This window comes from Galeopterus variegatus, unplaced genomic scaffold, assembly GCF_000696425.1.
Source record: "Galeopterus variegatus unplaced genomic scaffold, G_variegatus-3.0.2 Scaffold59, whole genome shotgun sequence".
Classification (NCBI taxonomy): Eukaryota; Metazoa; Chordata; class Mammalia; order Dermoptera; family Cynocephalidae; genus Galeopterus; species Galeopterus variegatus.
Window position 1 is genome coordinate 1206488 of NW_007726170.1, and position 13448 is coordinate 1219935.

Here is a 13448-nt window from a genome sequence, read left to right on the forward strand (position 1 = left end):
GGGATCCTTCAGCACACGTATGTGTTGTGTATGATTTACATAATCTGTGTGTTTTAAGTTCCTCAGCTAGAATAAATCAAGTATTTATCTTACCTCTTCTGTAGAAACTGTACATCCAGGTTACCAAATGGTTGATGAAGGGAAGATTCCCTTACACAAGTACTCTGTCTAAAAGCAAGCTGGCAAGGTGGAATTAGAACAGCATTACTCCATAATCCCTAATGAATGAGTGAATCCAGGTGAGATCACCAATAGCTGCTAATATCACCAGAAGAGACTTGTTGTGATATACCTCCTGATGGAAGTAAATACCACCTATGAAAGGGAACTGCCAAAAAACAAAACCAAAAAAATCAAACCTGATCAAGACTCTTGCTCTGCCTCCCAATTTGCAGGAAACACAGGTGCCAGGAGGAGCCTGTGAAATGACCCCTACAGGGATGCAATCAGTAAATCCAGACTGTGGGAAATCCTGTAGAATGGCCTTGTTTCCTCATCAAAAAACACACAAGGAAGAGAAAAGGAAGGAGGAGGGGGAAATCTATAAATTAAAAAAGATTTATTAAAGGACATATCCATACCAGCAATGTACATAACTGATTTGGATCCTGAATCAAACACAATAGGGATATTTAGATACTATTTGACAATAATAAAGAATCATTGTTAACTTTTTTAGGTGTGATAATGGTATTGTGGTTGCACATTAAAAAAAATGTTGGGATGTGACATCTGGGATTTGCTTCAAAATAATCCGCGAGGTGGGTGGGAAACCAGATGGCTGGGAAATGAGGAGGGGAGATTTACTTTTCAATGTTTTCTGTTTTGTACTGCTTGGGTTTTATACCATGATTCTGTATTTCTCATTCAAGAACATAAACTCATTTTTTAAAAATCATCCAATTTAGGGCCGGCCCGGTGGCGCACTGCTACAGTGCGCCGCTTGGGAAGCGTGGTGGTGCTCCCGCCGAGGGTTTGGATCCCACGTGCAGACCGGCCGCTCACTGGCTGAGCGAGGTGCGGGGGCAACACCGAGGGTTGCGATCCCGTTGCCGGTCCCGGTCCGGTACGGGCATGACACTGAGGGTTGCGACCCGTTGCCGGTCACGAAAAAAGACAAAAAAGGAAAAAAAAAAAATCATCCAATTTAAATAACAAACTTCGAAGTGAGCTCTTGATCACACTTTTCATCCATGAAGTGACTTTATTTCATTTTCTTCTGAAAAACAGGTTAGGTGCAACAAATAGTACCATCCCATTATTTGAGAGGGGGTGTGTGTTTGTTCAGGAAGGGGACTGATCTGTATGAGGGTGTGTGATGGCAGGGTTGTATTCTGAAGATTCTTACATGTGAGATACTTAAACGTGGCCCTCAGGGTCTTGGAGGACACACGCCATGCGTAGTTCAGAACTCTGCCCCACGCATCTTTATGTGCTCAGGGAGCGTGTGCTGGGGTTTATGCCTGTGGCCAGTGAGATAGCTAGAGCCACCTGACAATGTCATCTGAAAACACAAGGAATGAAATATAAATAACAGTCAGCTACTTTCCTTCAATCCAATTTCTAAGCAGTTGTGTGATCGATCAATTTATAAATCGATTGACTGTCTAATCCACCTTCTCTGCTGGTGTTGCTATTGCCTTCGGCCAGGTTGGGGTCAGCCCAATTTCTGGCTGGGAGGGGAGGAGGAGCAGGTGACCTCTGCAGTCCCTGCCTGCCCGGTGGGGAGAGCGGGGTCACTGCAGCTCCCTAAGCAGGTGGAGCACGTTGGCCACGTAGGGGTTCTGCTGCCCAGTGGTCCCCTGCAGATGAACACGGTGGAGGCTGGGGTGGGGAGGTGTGAACTGCACAGGGCAGTAAAGTTCATTCAGGAGGAACCAGGTGGAGTCGGGGTCTACCTTCATCAAGTGGAGGAAGACGCTGTGGAGAGATGGAGAGGAGTGAGTGGAGGGTACAGGGAGGGGAGAGAAGGGAGGAGTGCTGCTGTTTCACCCAAGAGGCTGTTTACTGGGCTGAGAAGAAATTGATAATATCAAATCTCTTCAAGTAGCAGAACAAAGCCACTTTAGTTCATAAAACAGGGCCATTGGGATGGTCCCAAAACCTACCAGAAGTTAGAGGTAAACAGTTCCACATCCACTGACATGGAGAAACAGAGTAATTAGTTTGAACAGAACAATATTGACATCAAACAAGCTCTTGGTGAAGAAACAGGTTGAGTTCTTGGGTGCAAAGCAGGAATTTTCAAAAAGGATGACGACAGGGCCCACCCTTCACTATAGGCTCCATGTGGCTCACAGGCCCAGCCTGGGGTGGGGGAGGAAGGCCTGTGGGGCTGGACCAGGCCCAGGGTGGGGTCCCATCCTGCTGGGGACCCTGGGCAGGCCTCTCAGCTTGAGTCTCCAGGTCCTTGTTATGGGTCCTCTAGCTTGCTGCTTTGTCTATAGCTGGACCTTTCTGGCCTCTGAGAGCAAGGGATTTTTGGTGGTCTGGATACATGCTAATGACTCCCCTGTGAGGAGCCCATTTACCCAGTGATCGGATCCAACACAACATGCTGTCTGTTGTGGATTGATTGAATTGTGTCTCCAAAGTTCATATAGTAGAAGCTTAATTCCCACTGTAACTGTTGAGGGTGGGAAATCTTATTACAGTAATTGCGAAGTGGAGCCTTAAATAGGTTATTAGATTCTGAGGACCATGCCTAGTGAATGGACTAAAAGTGGTGATCATGGGCATGGTTCTGAGGGCTTTAAAAGGAGAGTGCATGAGGAGCTCTCTTACTCCTTCGGTTACGCCATTCTCTACCACCACCAAGACCCTCACCAGATGTGTTCCCTGGACTTCAGACTTCCTAGCCTCCAAAACTGTAAGCAATAAATTTTTCTTTATAAATCACCCAGTTTCAGGTATTTTGTTATAAGCAACAGAAACAGACTAAAATACCACTCTTCGCAGGCTGCCAAAGGGCTCCTTTATTCTCGGGGGGCATGACAAGCTGAGCTCTCCCTGCCCCATGACCTTTGGCAGAGACAGAACACTGATGTCCTATACACGACACAGACAGAACTCAAGGGCCTGGGCCACTGGCCACCAAACATCCACCAAGGGTGAGGCTATTTATCTTGGCCTGAACTTTGGGGTCACAACCCTTGCCTCTTATCTGCTCAAATCCTGTTTCTAAATGATCAGTCTCATGCCCAGGGCCACTGTAGGGGACAGTTCAAGTGTAAACGTCATATGTCTGGCTGACAGGCCTATGCAACAATTCAATCCCAGGCCAGATGAGGGTCCCTCCCTCCACACCCGGCCAGCCACCTCTGGCCAGCCTTCCCACCTCAGCCCATGTGTTGGCTGTTCAGAGAGGCTGGCTTTCCTGGACCATTTTGCCCGGGTGGGTTGCCCTATTCTTCTTCAGGACACCCTTCCCAGCACGTATCACCTACTTGTTTACTGGCTACCTCCCTTCCTCACAGTATAAGCTTCGTGAGGGCAGGGACCATGTCTGTTCTGGTCACTGCTGTATCCTGGGTACCTGGCATGGCACACAGTAAGCATCAGTAAGTATTTGTTGAGTGAACAGGTCCTTGTTTTAACGAAGACCTAGTGATTTATTAGCTGTTACAGTAATGACTTAAGATGACATCCCTCTCTGGATTATTTACATTCTATGAAAGGATCTGAAAGAGAGGTCAACTGGTCACCACCAAGGAAGGAATATTATTAACAGGATTCACAGCATCAGGCATCACTAGCTATGTGGCTGTGGGTAATTATTCAACTTGTTTCCGTCTCAAGTTTCCTCATTTCTAAAAATGGAGGATGTACTTCATCATTATTAACAGGATTCACAGCATCAGGCATCACTAGCTATGTGGCTGTGGGAAATTATTCAACTTGTTTCCGTCTCAAGTTTCCTCATTTCTAAAAATGGAGGATGTACTTCATCCAGGGTTTTGCTGAAGTTTAAAACACAGATCAAGCCCTATGCAGAGTCTAGCCCATGTGATCCCTATTTACCAACTAACTTAGTATCTATTTGCTGTATCATATTTTATTCTTGATAATTACTCCTAGAAACCTCTAACATACTTTTGAGCACCAAATAGGAAATTAAACGCTGGCTAAACAGAAATAAATACTGGATTTTAATTTTGTTAATTGAAAAACCTGTGCCCTGAAGGGATTTGGGTCTTACCTCAGTGAAGCGTTTTGCATTCTTCTTTGGGTTTAACAGACATATGCTGAGAGGGTAACGGGGCACTTTGAAAATTTTCCTGGACTGTTTTGTGCCTAAACAATTTAAGTTTTCTTTGCTCAGGATAGTCTTGTGTTTATAACCTCCACGGTGGTTGCTGGAGAAGTGATTAGAATATTCTGATTCACAGTTTCCACTTCACCACAGAAAGGAGATAGGGGCTGTGTGGGAGACAATTTTTGTTTAAAAACAAAAATATCTTTGATAATTAGAGTGGCAAGGGAAATTATGAAAAACGTATCAAAAATGGGAAGCAGATTTCTATTTACACGTGACAGACACAGTTGACAGTTTTCCCTGGTGCCAAAGACTGTTAGAATGCAAATGGTTTCATTTGATTTTTTTCCCCCCTTCAACCCTTCAAGAACTGGAACAATTTCTCAAGCTACAGCACAGCACTCTCCCAGCTTCAAGGAATATTTTTATCTGGCCATCACCCAGCAAAGTGGTGCCACGGCCCAGTTCAGTATAGCTTTGCTCTGACTTACAGGGCACAAAAATGTTGTAACGTTCCCTTTTGGAGTCCTTTTTAACATGATAAATGTGAGTATTATAGTCATTGGCAGGAAGCAAAAGGAAAGAAGCCACTCTCTGCTCTGTGAGATCTCCATGTAAAATGCTAACAGGGATGCACAGGAAAAATGTGTGCAAAGTTCACCTTCTTTTATTAAGAGCCAAACTCCTGGAAGAATTATTTTGGGTCTCATTTCTTCACTCTTAAAGAGGTAGAGGCCCCAGAATGGCAGGCATTTCCTGCCTCCGTGGCTTGGAGCAGATTCTTTTGCCTTATGAACCTGTTTCCTCTTTCTTCAAAGGAAGCTGATCACACCCAGCCCACCCTCCTCACAGGTTTTTTCTTAGGCTTCGAAGAGATGAGGTGCAGGAAAACACTTTGAAGTGTATAATGAAAACACTGTTCCTTCCAGAGAGAGAGAGGGAGGGGGAGAGAGGGAGGGTGGAGGGGGGAGAGAGAGGGAGAGAGAGAGAGAGAGAGACAGAGAGAGAGACAGAGAGAGAGAGAGACAGAGAGAGAGAGAGAGAGTCTAAGGAATAATTATCACTACTAACCCAAGCAGCACCACCATGCCACGGATAATTCTCAGACACTCTGAAAAGGGCAAAATGTTTGTCTTTTGTCTCCCTCATAATTTCCTCCGTACTGCCTTGGTGGGGGTCCCAGTTCTCAGCCAATGGCATTCTAATTTCACCCATTATTTTCAGAAAGAAAAGAATGCAATATACTTTGCCCTCAGCATGCCTGAGGTGGGAGCAAATACCGTGCCATGCAGCCAGATGGCTGGCAGGCGGAGCTGTGCTTTTGCTCAGCAAGCAGCATGCAGCCCACTGAACTCTAAACACGGACAAATTCTGAACCTGGACCCTCATTGGCTTTAAGCCCCTGGGAGCTGGGCCTGAGGCCCAGGAGGCCTGGTCTGAGTGCTCAGTAGTCAGGCTTTGTTCCAAACTCTGGTACCACTTCGTCCTGGGGTCAGTTCCTGTCTAGCCTGAGCCGGGAGGAGGGACCCCCAGAGGGTGAACACTGAAAGCTGAAAGCTGAAGTCTCAGAAAACCTTTTCTGCATAATCGAAAGCCAGAAGACAAAGACAGGACCTCTGCTTTAAAGTGATTGGGGTAACTGCCTGGAAAATGTTCCCAATACATCTTGAGACATGGCAAAGATGGCTGTTGAACATGCCAAATGGCCAGTTGCATCTTTTTTCAAACCCAAAGAGAAATACTCTTCAAGAAATATATGTACACCATTTAACTCCTGAACAAAAATTTCTTTCTCCTTCCCCCAGGCCCAAATCAGTGGCTCCAGGGAGCGTGGTTATCAAGAGATGATCTGGTCTCCAGAGTGTCGGGAGGCACTCAGCTGTGCCTTGTGCCTCTGAGTGTCCTGAGGCGAGTGATTATCTCTCAATAACCTATAGGGCCGTGTAGCTTAAATGATAACTTGACTTTAAAAAATTTAGAACTCGCTGTTAGGCAGTTTCTAAGCAACCTCTGTTTCCATGGCAAAGAAGCCTGGTGTTTATACTGATTTTTCACTTAAAATGCAGTTTTATTGAATTTCACTTCATGCAGGCAGCCATTTCCCCGTACTTCAGCCCTATCTACAATTGACGGGTATCAGTAAGTACCTAATAAACTCCAGATGCCAAGCCAACAGAAGTGGCTCATTCCTTTACGATCAATATTGGGGTGCTCTGAGTGAGCAAGCTGGGGGCAAGGTGGCCTGGGGAGGCAGGAAACATGTCACTGGAATCTGGCCAGCTGGGTTTGGGTCTTATCTCTTCGTGGTTCATCAAATATTTACTAGCACCTGGTCCAGCCCACTGTGCAAGGTGCTTGGTACACAAAGATGGAGGGACAAAGGCTCTGGCCTCAGGGCTCCCTGTGTGGTGGGGAAGACAGACGATCAGAGGCCCATGATGCAGTGTGGCGAGGGCCATCCTGGAAGTTGTGTGTGGGGTGGTGCTGGGGAAGGATTCCTGAGGAGGGAGGGGCATGGTGAGTTGCTTCTCTGTAAAGAAGGGGGTGGATTAGATCAGTTCTAAGGTCCCTTCCAGCTCTGACAGTCCACAGCAGTCCTCAGTCATGGGTGCTGGATCATAACCCCCTCCCCAAATATGGCAAAACCAAAAAGAAGCACCTCTGCTGTAAAGTATTAGAGTGTGTCCTCACCATCTCTGTCTAGACAACATCTGCTCAAAGGGAGCTCTAGAAAACCGCCAGCCAATCAAGGCCCAGTAAAGCTAAATAAACTGTAACTGAAATGCAAGGCTTCCAGCTCTCCTGGGTGACAGGCTATTCTTTCTCTGTCAATTACTTGCTTGAGGGATCTGCTGTTCCTTGTCTCTTTCTGGATTTATAAAATGCTCTCATGAGCTGTCAGGGTAAATGCCAGCAGTAAAGAACTTGTGCCTTTGTGATCTGTTTGTTTATTTATTTATTTGGAGCTTCTAAAGAAGTTATTCAGGGCTGTCTCCTTAGGAACATGATACAGGCTATCTCTACACAGGCATGACTAAATGCAATCAGAAAATAAACTCTCTTGTTGGAAAGCAGTTGTATCCACAATGTTATTTTAGCTTCCCTGTTGTTCTGTCTCCGGCAGAACAGCCTCCACACTCTTCTTTCCTTTAGCCATCTTTTCTCTCATTACTCCATACATGCTGATGCTGCAAATGAGGCTGTGTATTTCCTTTCAAACAAATGGATACTCAACGTGTCAATGTGTCCTAGCCAGCAAGCAGTGGGGCAATGTTTCTACACTCAGTAATTTACTCTAATGGGTCTCGGTTCATTGGTTAACCAGTATTTCAAGTTCGTCCTTTCTTGCTATTTAATTTAGCTATCTTTCTCTGCTCGGAGGTCATTTTTTGTTTCTAAATGTTGGAAATGGAGGATTATGATGATTCACTTGCTAAATAAATACGACTAATTACCTTTGCAGTTATACATACTCGTTAGACTTAACCATATTTATCTGTTCAAAACCATTCATTTATTGATCTAGCTCCAATGTGCATATTCACACAGAGACCCATGTTAAAAAAATCTAAATGAAACGAGGACAGGATTTAAAACCACAAACAGCAGTAGAAGCATACATTGCTAACTGTGCCCCTAAAGCACCACAAGACAAAGTATCATAAATGCAGTGGAATGACTCCATTGCTTTGTGCATATTTAAAAGGATATGACACTGAGAGGCCCAATCTGTTATAGACAATACAAAAATAAGCCAGAACCTAGAAGAGTTTAAATCCCACTGGGGCAGGATTTAAAAGCAGTCCCTTCCATCTGGCCTGTTTTCCTGCCTCCAGGCCCCCTGCAAGCCTAGATCCCATGACAGTGCTGGTAGGCACAGATTTCAAAGTGGCCTTCCGTGCTGAGCACCACGGTGGATGACACAGGTGTTGGTCCTGGCTGGCTGCACTCAGGCCACATTCAGTGTTTCCCGCCCCTCTCTGGACGTATGTACCCTTGAAGATAAAGACATCTTTGTAGCAGCCTACCTATTTCCCCTCCTTTTCCCTGATCTGTTCTCCTGTAACCTGTGCTTTGGCACTAAGCCAGCAGCCTCCACTTACAGATGGCTTAAGAAACAGCTCTAGAAAATGTACTTCTGTACGTGCTGCAAGGACGCTGAGGATATCAGTCACAACAGTACCCACTGTTCTTCTAAATGACCCATGGAGAGATTTTCTTAAGGTTCAGTATCAAGGAAAGCCGTGCTTCTTTCTGAAAAGCTTTCTTTTTTATTTTTTAAAACTTTTATTCCAGTATTCACGAGAAATTGCACAACAGATTACATTTCCCTCTTTGCTGTCTGTTAGGAAGCACACAGAAAGCTCATCTCTAGCAAGGGTGCACAGCTTTAACTCTGCATTTTATATATTAACCTCACCTCTAGCTTCATCTTGTTTTTGCTCTTATTATTTTTTCCTTTTATAAATTCTCTTCACTTAGTTCCTTTTTCCCTTGTTGCATGCACTTAGTTTATAAGATGACCCACGTTGTTTTTGGAATAAGGGGGAAGTTTAAATAATGATTAACGACTACTATTACTGACTTTATTTTTTTTTTTAAAAGATGGCCGGTAAGGGGATCTTAACCCTTGACTTGGTGTTGTCAGCACCAGGCCCTCCCAAGTGAGCTAACCGGCCATCCCTATACAGGGATCTGAACCCGTGGCCTTGGTGTTATCAGCAACACACTCTCCCAAGTTAGCCATGGGCTGGCCCTCTATTACTGACTTTTTTACTCTGTGGTGGTATATTGTGCTAAAAAATTAATATACATGACTTTACTTCATCCTTATAATAATTTTATTAGGTGGAAAATAATAGATATGCCTATCAGTCTTGCAGATGAGGAAACAAAGACTTTTAGAAGTAAATTAATTTGCCCAAGGTTACACTGCAATTGAACAGCAATGTGAGGCCAGCTCTAACTTGGTATTTATCTTTGAAATCTCCCACTTTCCACTCAGTGCTTGGTTAATAAGAGATCCAATAAAAATCTTTTAAATAAATACACATAAGACAATCATGACCATTTCCCTGGCTACTTTACTCGGTACTGAGACCATCACATTCACTCCAGCCTCTTAGGTGTTCAGAACAGACCACAGGCCCTGCAAAGTGCTGAAATGGCTACCCTGTGCTATGCCAAGGCTTTTGACAGCTGAAAGCCAGTTTGTGCAGTCAGTGAAGCTACCAGGCTCGATCTGCCATCAAGAGCATCCTGTTCCCAACTCAGCACTGTGTGTACCTGTGCATACATACCCCATGCTTGGCTTTCCCACTGGATGGTAAAACGGTTGACCCTGGCAGATTATCAGTCACATGACAACAACCAGGAAGGAGAGAGGACTGGTAGCATTTGATTTAAGTAGCACAAAGGTCCTTCAGATCTGAAACCCAGCAACCTACTTTGTTTGTAATCTGCATGGCAGATGTCTCTTATCTTTGATGCCATGAAATCATGCCTATATATGATTTCACAGTGAACAGTTTCAGATCTGAGTGTATTTTTAGAACAATGGGACTTGAAAAGAAAAGCAGCAATGCCTGTCAAAAGATGGATAATAGGAAAGCTAACTACTAGGTCTGGATTTGTCAACTATTAATCAAGTGTCAAAAGAAAAAATATTAGGAGCGCTCTCATTTCCATGACGGGTGCAATCCGAGGGGGAAACAGCTTTGCAGTTCAAGCTCAAATAAACTGCCCACACCATTTAAGGGGATGAGCTACTAATTTCAAGCTCAGGTGAACTAATGGATCACCCCTGTGGTTCCTGATCCATTCAAATAGAGTAGGCTCCTGTGTGGGTAAAGAGAGGCGCTAGGGCTCTGACGGGGATGAAATGAACGAGTCTGTGCCAGTCTGTGTTTGTCCAGGGTTTGAAGGCACTGGCTTGTTCTTTGATGGACTGGGATCCTACTGCTACAAAGAGAGCAGGGAAGTCAGTCTGTAAATGAACCTTCAAACCTAATCCTGACTTCTCCTGCAAACAGGGGTGGGGAAGGTGGCACAATTAACAGGAAAAAGATCTTTCTGAGGTGAAAATCGCTATTCAGATTTCAGTAAAGATGAAGCAGGCTTATAATAAAAAATACCCTGCTCAAGTTTATGTATATATTGGGAACACATACATAACACTTCATACATTCGGTAAATTTATATGTATTCCACATAGATGTGTATACATATACAGGTATGCCTTTGGAACGTAAGCACCATGAGGGCAGAGGCCTCCTCTGTCTTATCCCCTCTATTTTCAGTGTCTAGAACAATGATGCATGGCACAGGAGCTCCTCAACCGATCTGCAGAATGAATGAACACTGAGTGGACTCACTATTCATATTAAATGCAATTCATCGATAAGAAGACCCTCAGAGGAATGTGTTACCACCACCCCCAGTTTATAGAGGAAGGAAATGAAATGCAAGGAAACTAAGTCACTTGTTCAAGGTTTGAACCTAGGTCTGTCCAACTCGAAGACTGTTGCCTTTTGCCCTCTTATACAATGGCTAGGCAGAGGAAGCTGGAAGGGCAACCCCCCAACACACATAGCAAGGATCATGGCAATATGGCATACAGTACCTGCATGACCAGAAGATGTACCAGCTGGTCACACCTGCTGGCACCTTGCATCCTTACCTGGGCTCTGGGCTTGGCAGGTGGGAGTAGGACTGCAGGTGGAGACCAAGCAGCCTAAAGGCTTTGTTTCCCTATCATGAGAATTGTCAGGCATGGACTTCATCTTTTTAAAAATAGGTATTGCTTAGTTTTGCTTCCTTTTAGCCCAGGGTGAAAGTCTCACTGATTGATAAAATCTCACTGCAAAAGAGAGGGAGTCTCAGAGGCTGCTAAAAGATTGGCCCAGGGAGTGTAGTTTTAATCAGAGTTAAACCAGGCTGAGTGCATGTCCTGGCTTGAGGAAAAACAGAAATTTGGGGTATACGTTCTCATTTCAAATTCTTTTCATGTATGGAAAAGAATAGCTCCATGGCCAGAAAGGCACAGAACTATGGAGGCCTACTGCATGCTGGGAATTATCTTGGATTCCGGGCTACCTGAGAATTTAAACCAGTTAAGGTTGCCTCTGTAATTGCTGAGATGGAGGTGTGGTTGAGCTGACCTGTTATTCGTAATCCAGCGCTTACCCTCAGGGACTCTGCCTTATTTGCAGTTCCTGGTATGCTGACTTCTCCCACACCCCAAATATGATTTACTCATTTGTTATCCATTGATGTTATTTAACTTTGGGGGAGCTGGTGTTTTTTTTAGCATTGCCAGTTAACAGTGACACCTGGTGGTAGCGTATAGCAAGGTTATACCCTGCCCCCACCTTCACCCCTCCCCCAAGTTGCAAGATTTATACCCCCTCTTTACAAGGCACATTTGCTAGATAAAAGCATTAAACTGGAACGGCATGTCTGTCCTTAGCATTTACAGCCTTGGTTATATCAACCACCCCTTGATCAATTTCCATTTCCAAAGTTTACAGCCTAGATGTAAAAGCCTGCCACAAAGGCTATATTTAATATGACAAATTAAAAAAGCAAACACAGAGTTGGTCTTTCTTTGGAGTCAGGAGAAACAAACAGGAGGAAGGAAAAACCCATCCATAATGCACATAAAGCAGAATTTTCATGGTGCTGCCAAGCTGGCCTCTATCCCAACATGACAATGGCTGTCCTCTGAGGTCCTGACCCCCACCTGCCACTGGCCGCGGTGCTGCTCATCCATCTCTCTCCAGAAAATGGGGGGCCTCAGAGTAGCCCCTGCCCTCACAGATTCCCTAACCAGCCCTCTGGCAGATGGAGGAGCCACTTCCAAAGCAAGTTGTTCATCTGCCCACGGTTGGAAACTCTACCTCTGAAGGGAGCTGCATCATCTCTGGACAGCTCTGACATTCACTGGTTCTTATGAATACGAAGCTGAGGCTTGACTTTTGTAAACTCCTGGCTACAGGGCCCTCCCTTGGGCCCTTGCAGAGAACACAACCGCTTTGTCTTCTCCTGTGATAGTGAGTAAGTGTGTGTGTCACTCTGACTGCTGTGTGGAAAATACTTGGGAGGGGGAAGAAGTAGAAGGGAATGGTGAGGGGGCTTCTGTGGTTCAGGTAAGAGAGGATGGTGGCCTGGCATAGATTGGGGTGGCTTGGAGGTGAAGAGAAGCAGACAGTTTTGAGAGAGATTTTCTGAGTTAGGCTTTACTTTTGGTAATGGATATGGGGTGTGAAGGAAAGAGAAGAATGAAGGACAAACAACAGACCAATGGTGGGGCCATTTACCAAGATGGGGACTCAGTCTCCTTCAGGAGACCTGGAGCATCAGTACCGGTAGGCGTGACTTCAGTACTAATTGGGGCCCCCCCACCTCCCTCTCTTCACACGCTAACGAGGCTCACAAAGAGACCGGGTTTCCTATTGTCTCAGGATTCTTCTTCCATTTACAGAGCTTATTAATTTCTGAATCAAGATGCCAAATCGGCTCTTGATCAAGGACAACACTGATTTTTTTCCTGACTTCAAAATAAGTTTGCAGATGATGGGTGTGTGAAGCAATCAACCTTGCACTTCTCCACCTCCCATTCCTGCTAAGGGAGGTCACCTGACTCAGCTCCAAGAAGGGAGCTCAGTAGAACAAACGAGGGCGAGCTGCAGTCAGTGCCTGGCTGCCCTGTCCTCCTCCTGTGGCACCTGGAATACCAGCTCAAGATTCAGCAAGGCCCAAATCTGGGTTTAATTGCTTTCAGCAGCAAAAAAGAGAATTAGAAATGAAAAGATAATGAATTGCGAATATTAGCTTGTTTGATGGCTCTAAACTTGAAGGATGGGATGCGGAGTGTGTAGAAAATGTAAAATGAGACAGGGAATGCGAAAATGAGATCTTTGTAACTCTTGGTTGTAACAGGCACCTCAAAGAATTTACTTCAAGATAAATTCATTATGTTCTTGGTTTAAATCACAGCCCAATCAGCTTCAGGGGCACTGCCCAGGGAGGACTATTTTTACCCTATGTTGGTTCTTTAAGGAATAAGAATGCCTGGGGACAAGAAGCTCATTGGGATGCGCCCCTGTGCTCCAGAAACTATGACTGATTCTGGGCCTAAGCGATGTGATGAGAAAGGGAGAGAGAAAAAAGGGAACTGGGGAAATCAAGAGCC

At 45.0% G+C, this 13448-nt stretch overlaps 1 protein-coding gene across 1 annotated transcript in view; it reads right to left on the reverse strand.

Moving 5' to 3' along the window:
* Nucleotides 1–1178: 1178 nt before the first annotated feature.
* TTI1 (TELO2 interacting protein 1) overlaps nucleotides 1179–13448 on the reverse strand; it is a 30317-nt gene continuing 18047 nt past the window's right edge. The window contains exon 7 of the mRNA XM_008575547.1: nucleotides 1179–1920. Coding sequence (XP_008573769.1) covers nucleotides 1737–1920 — 184 coding nt within the window. The 3' untranslated portion in view covers nucleotides 1179–1736. The remainder of the gene's footprint in view (nucleotides 1921–13448) is intronic.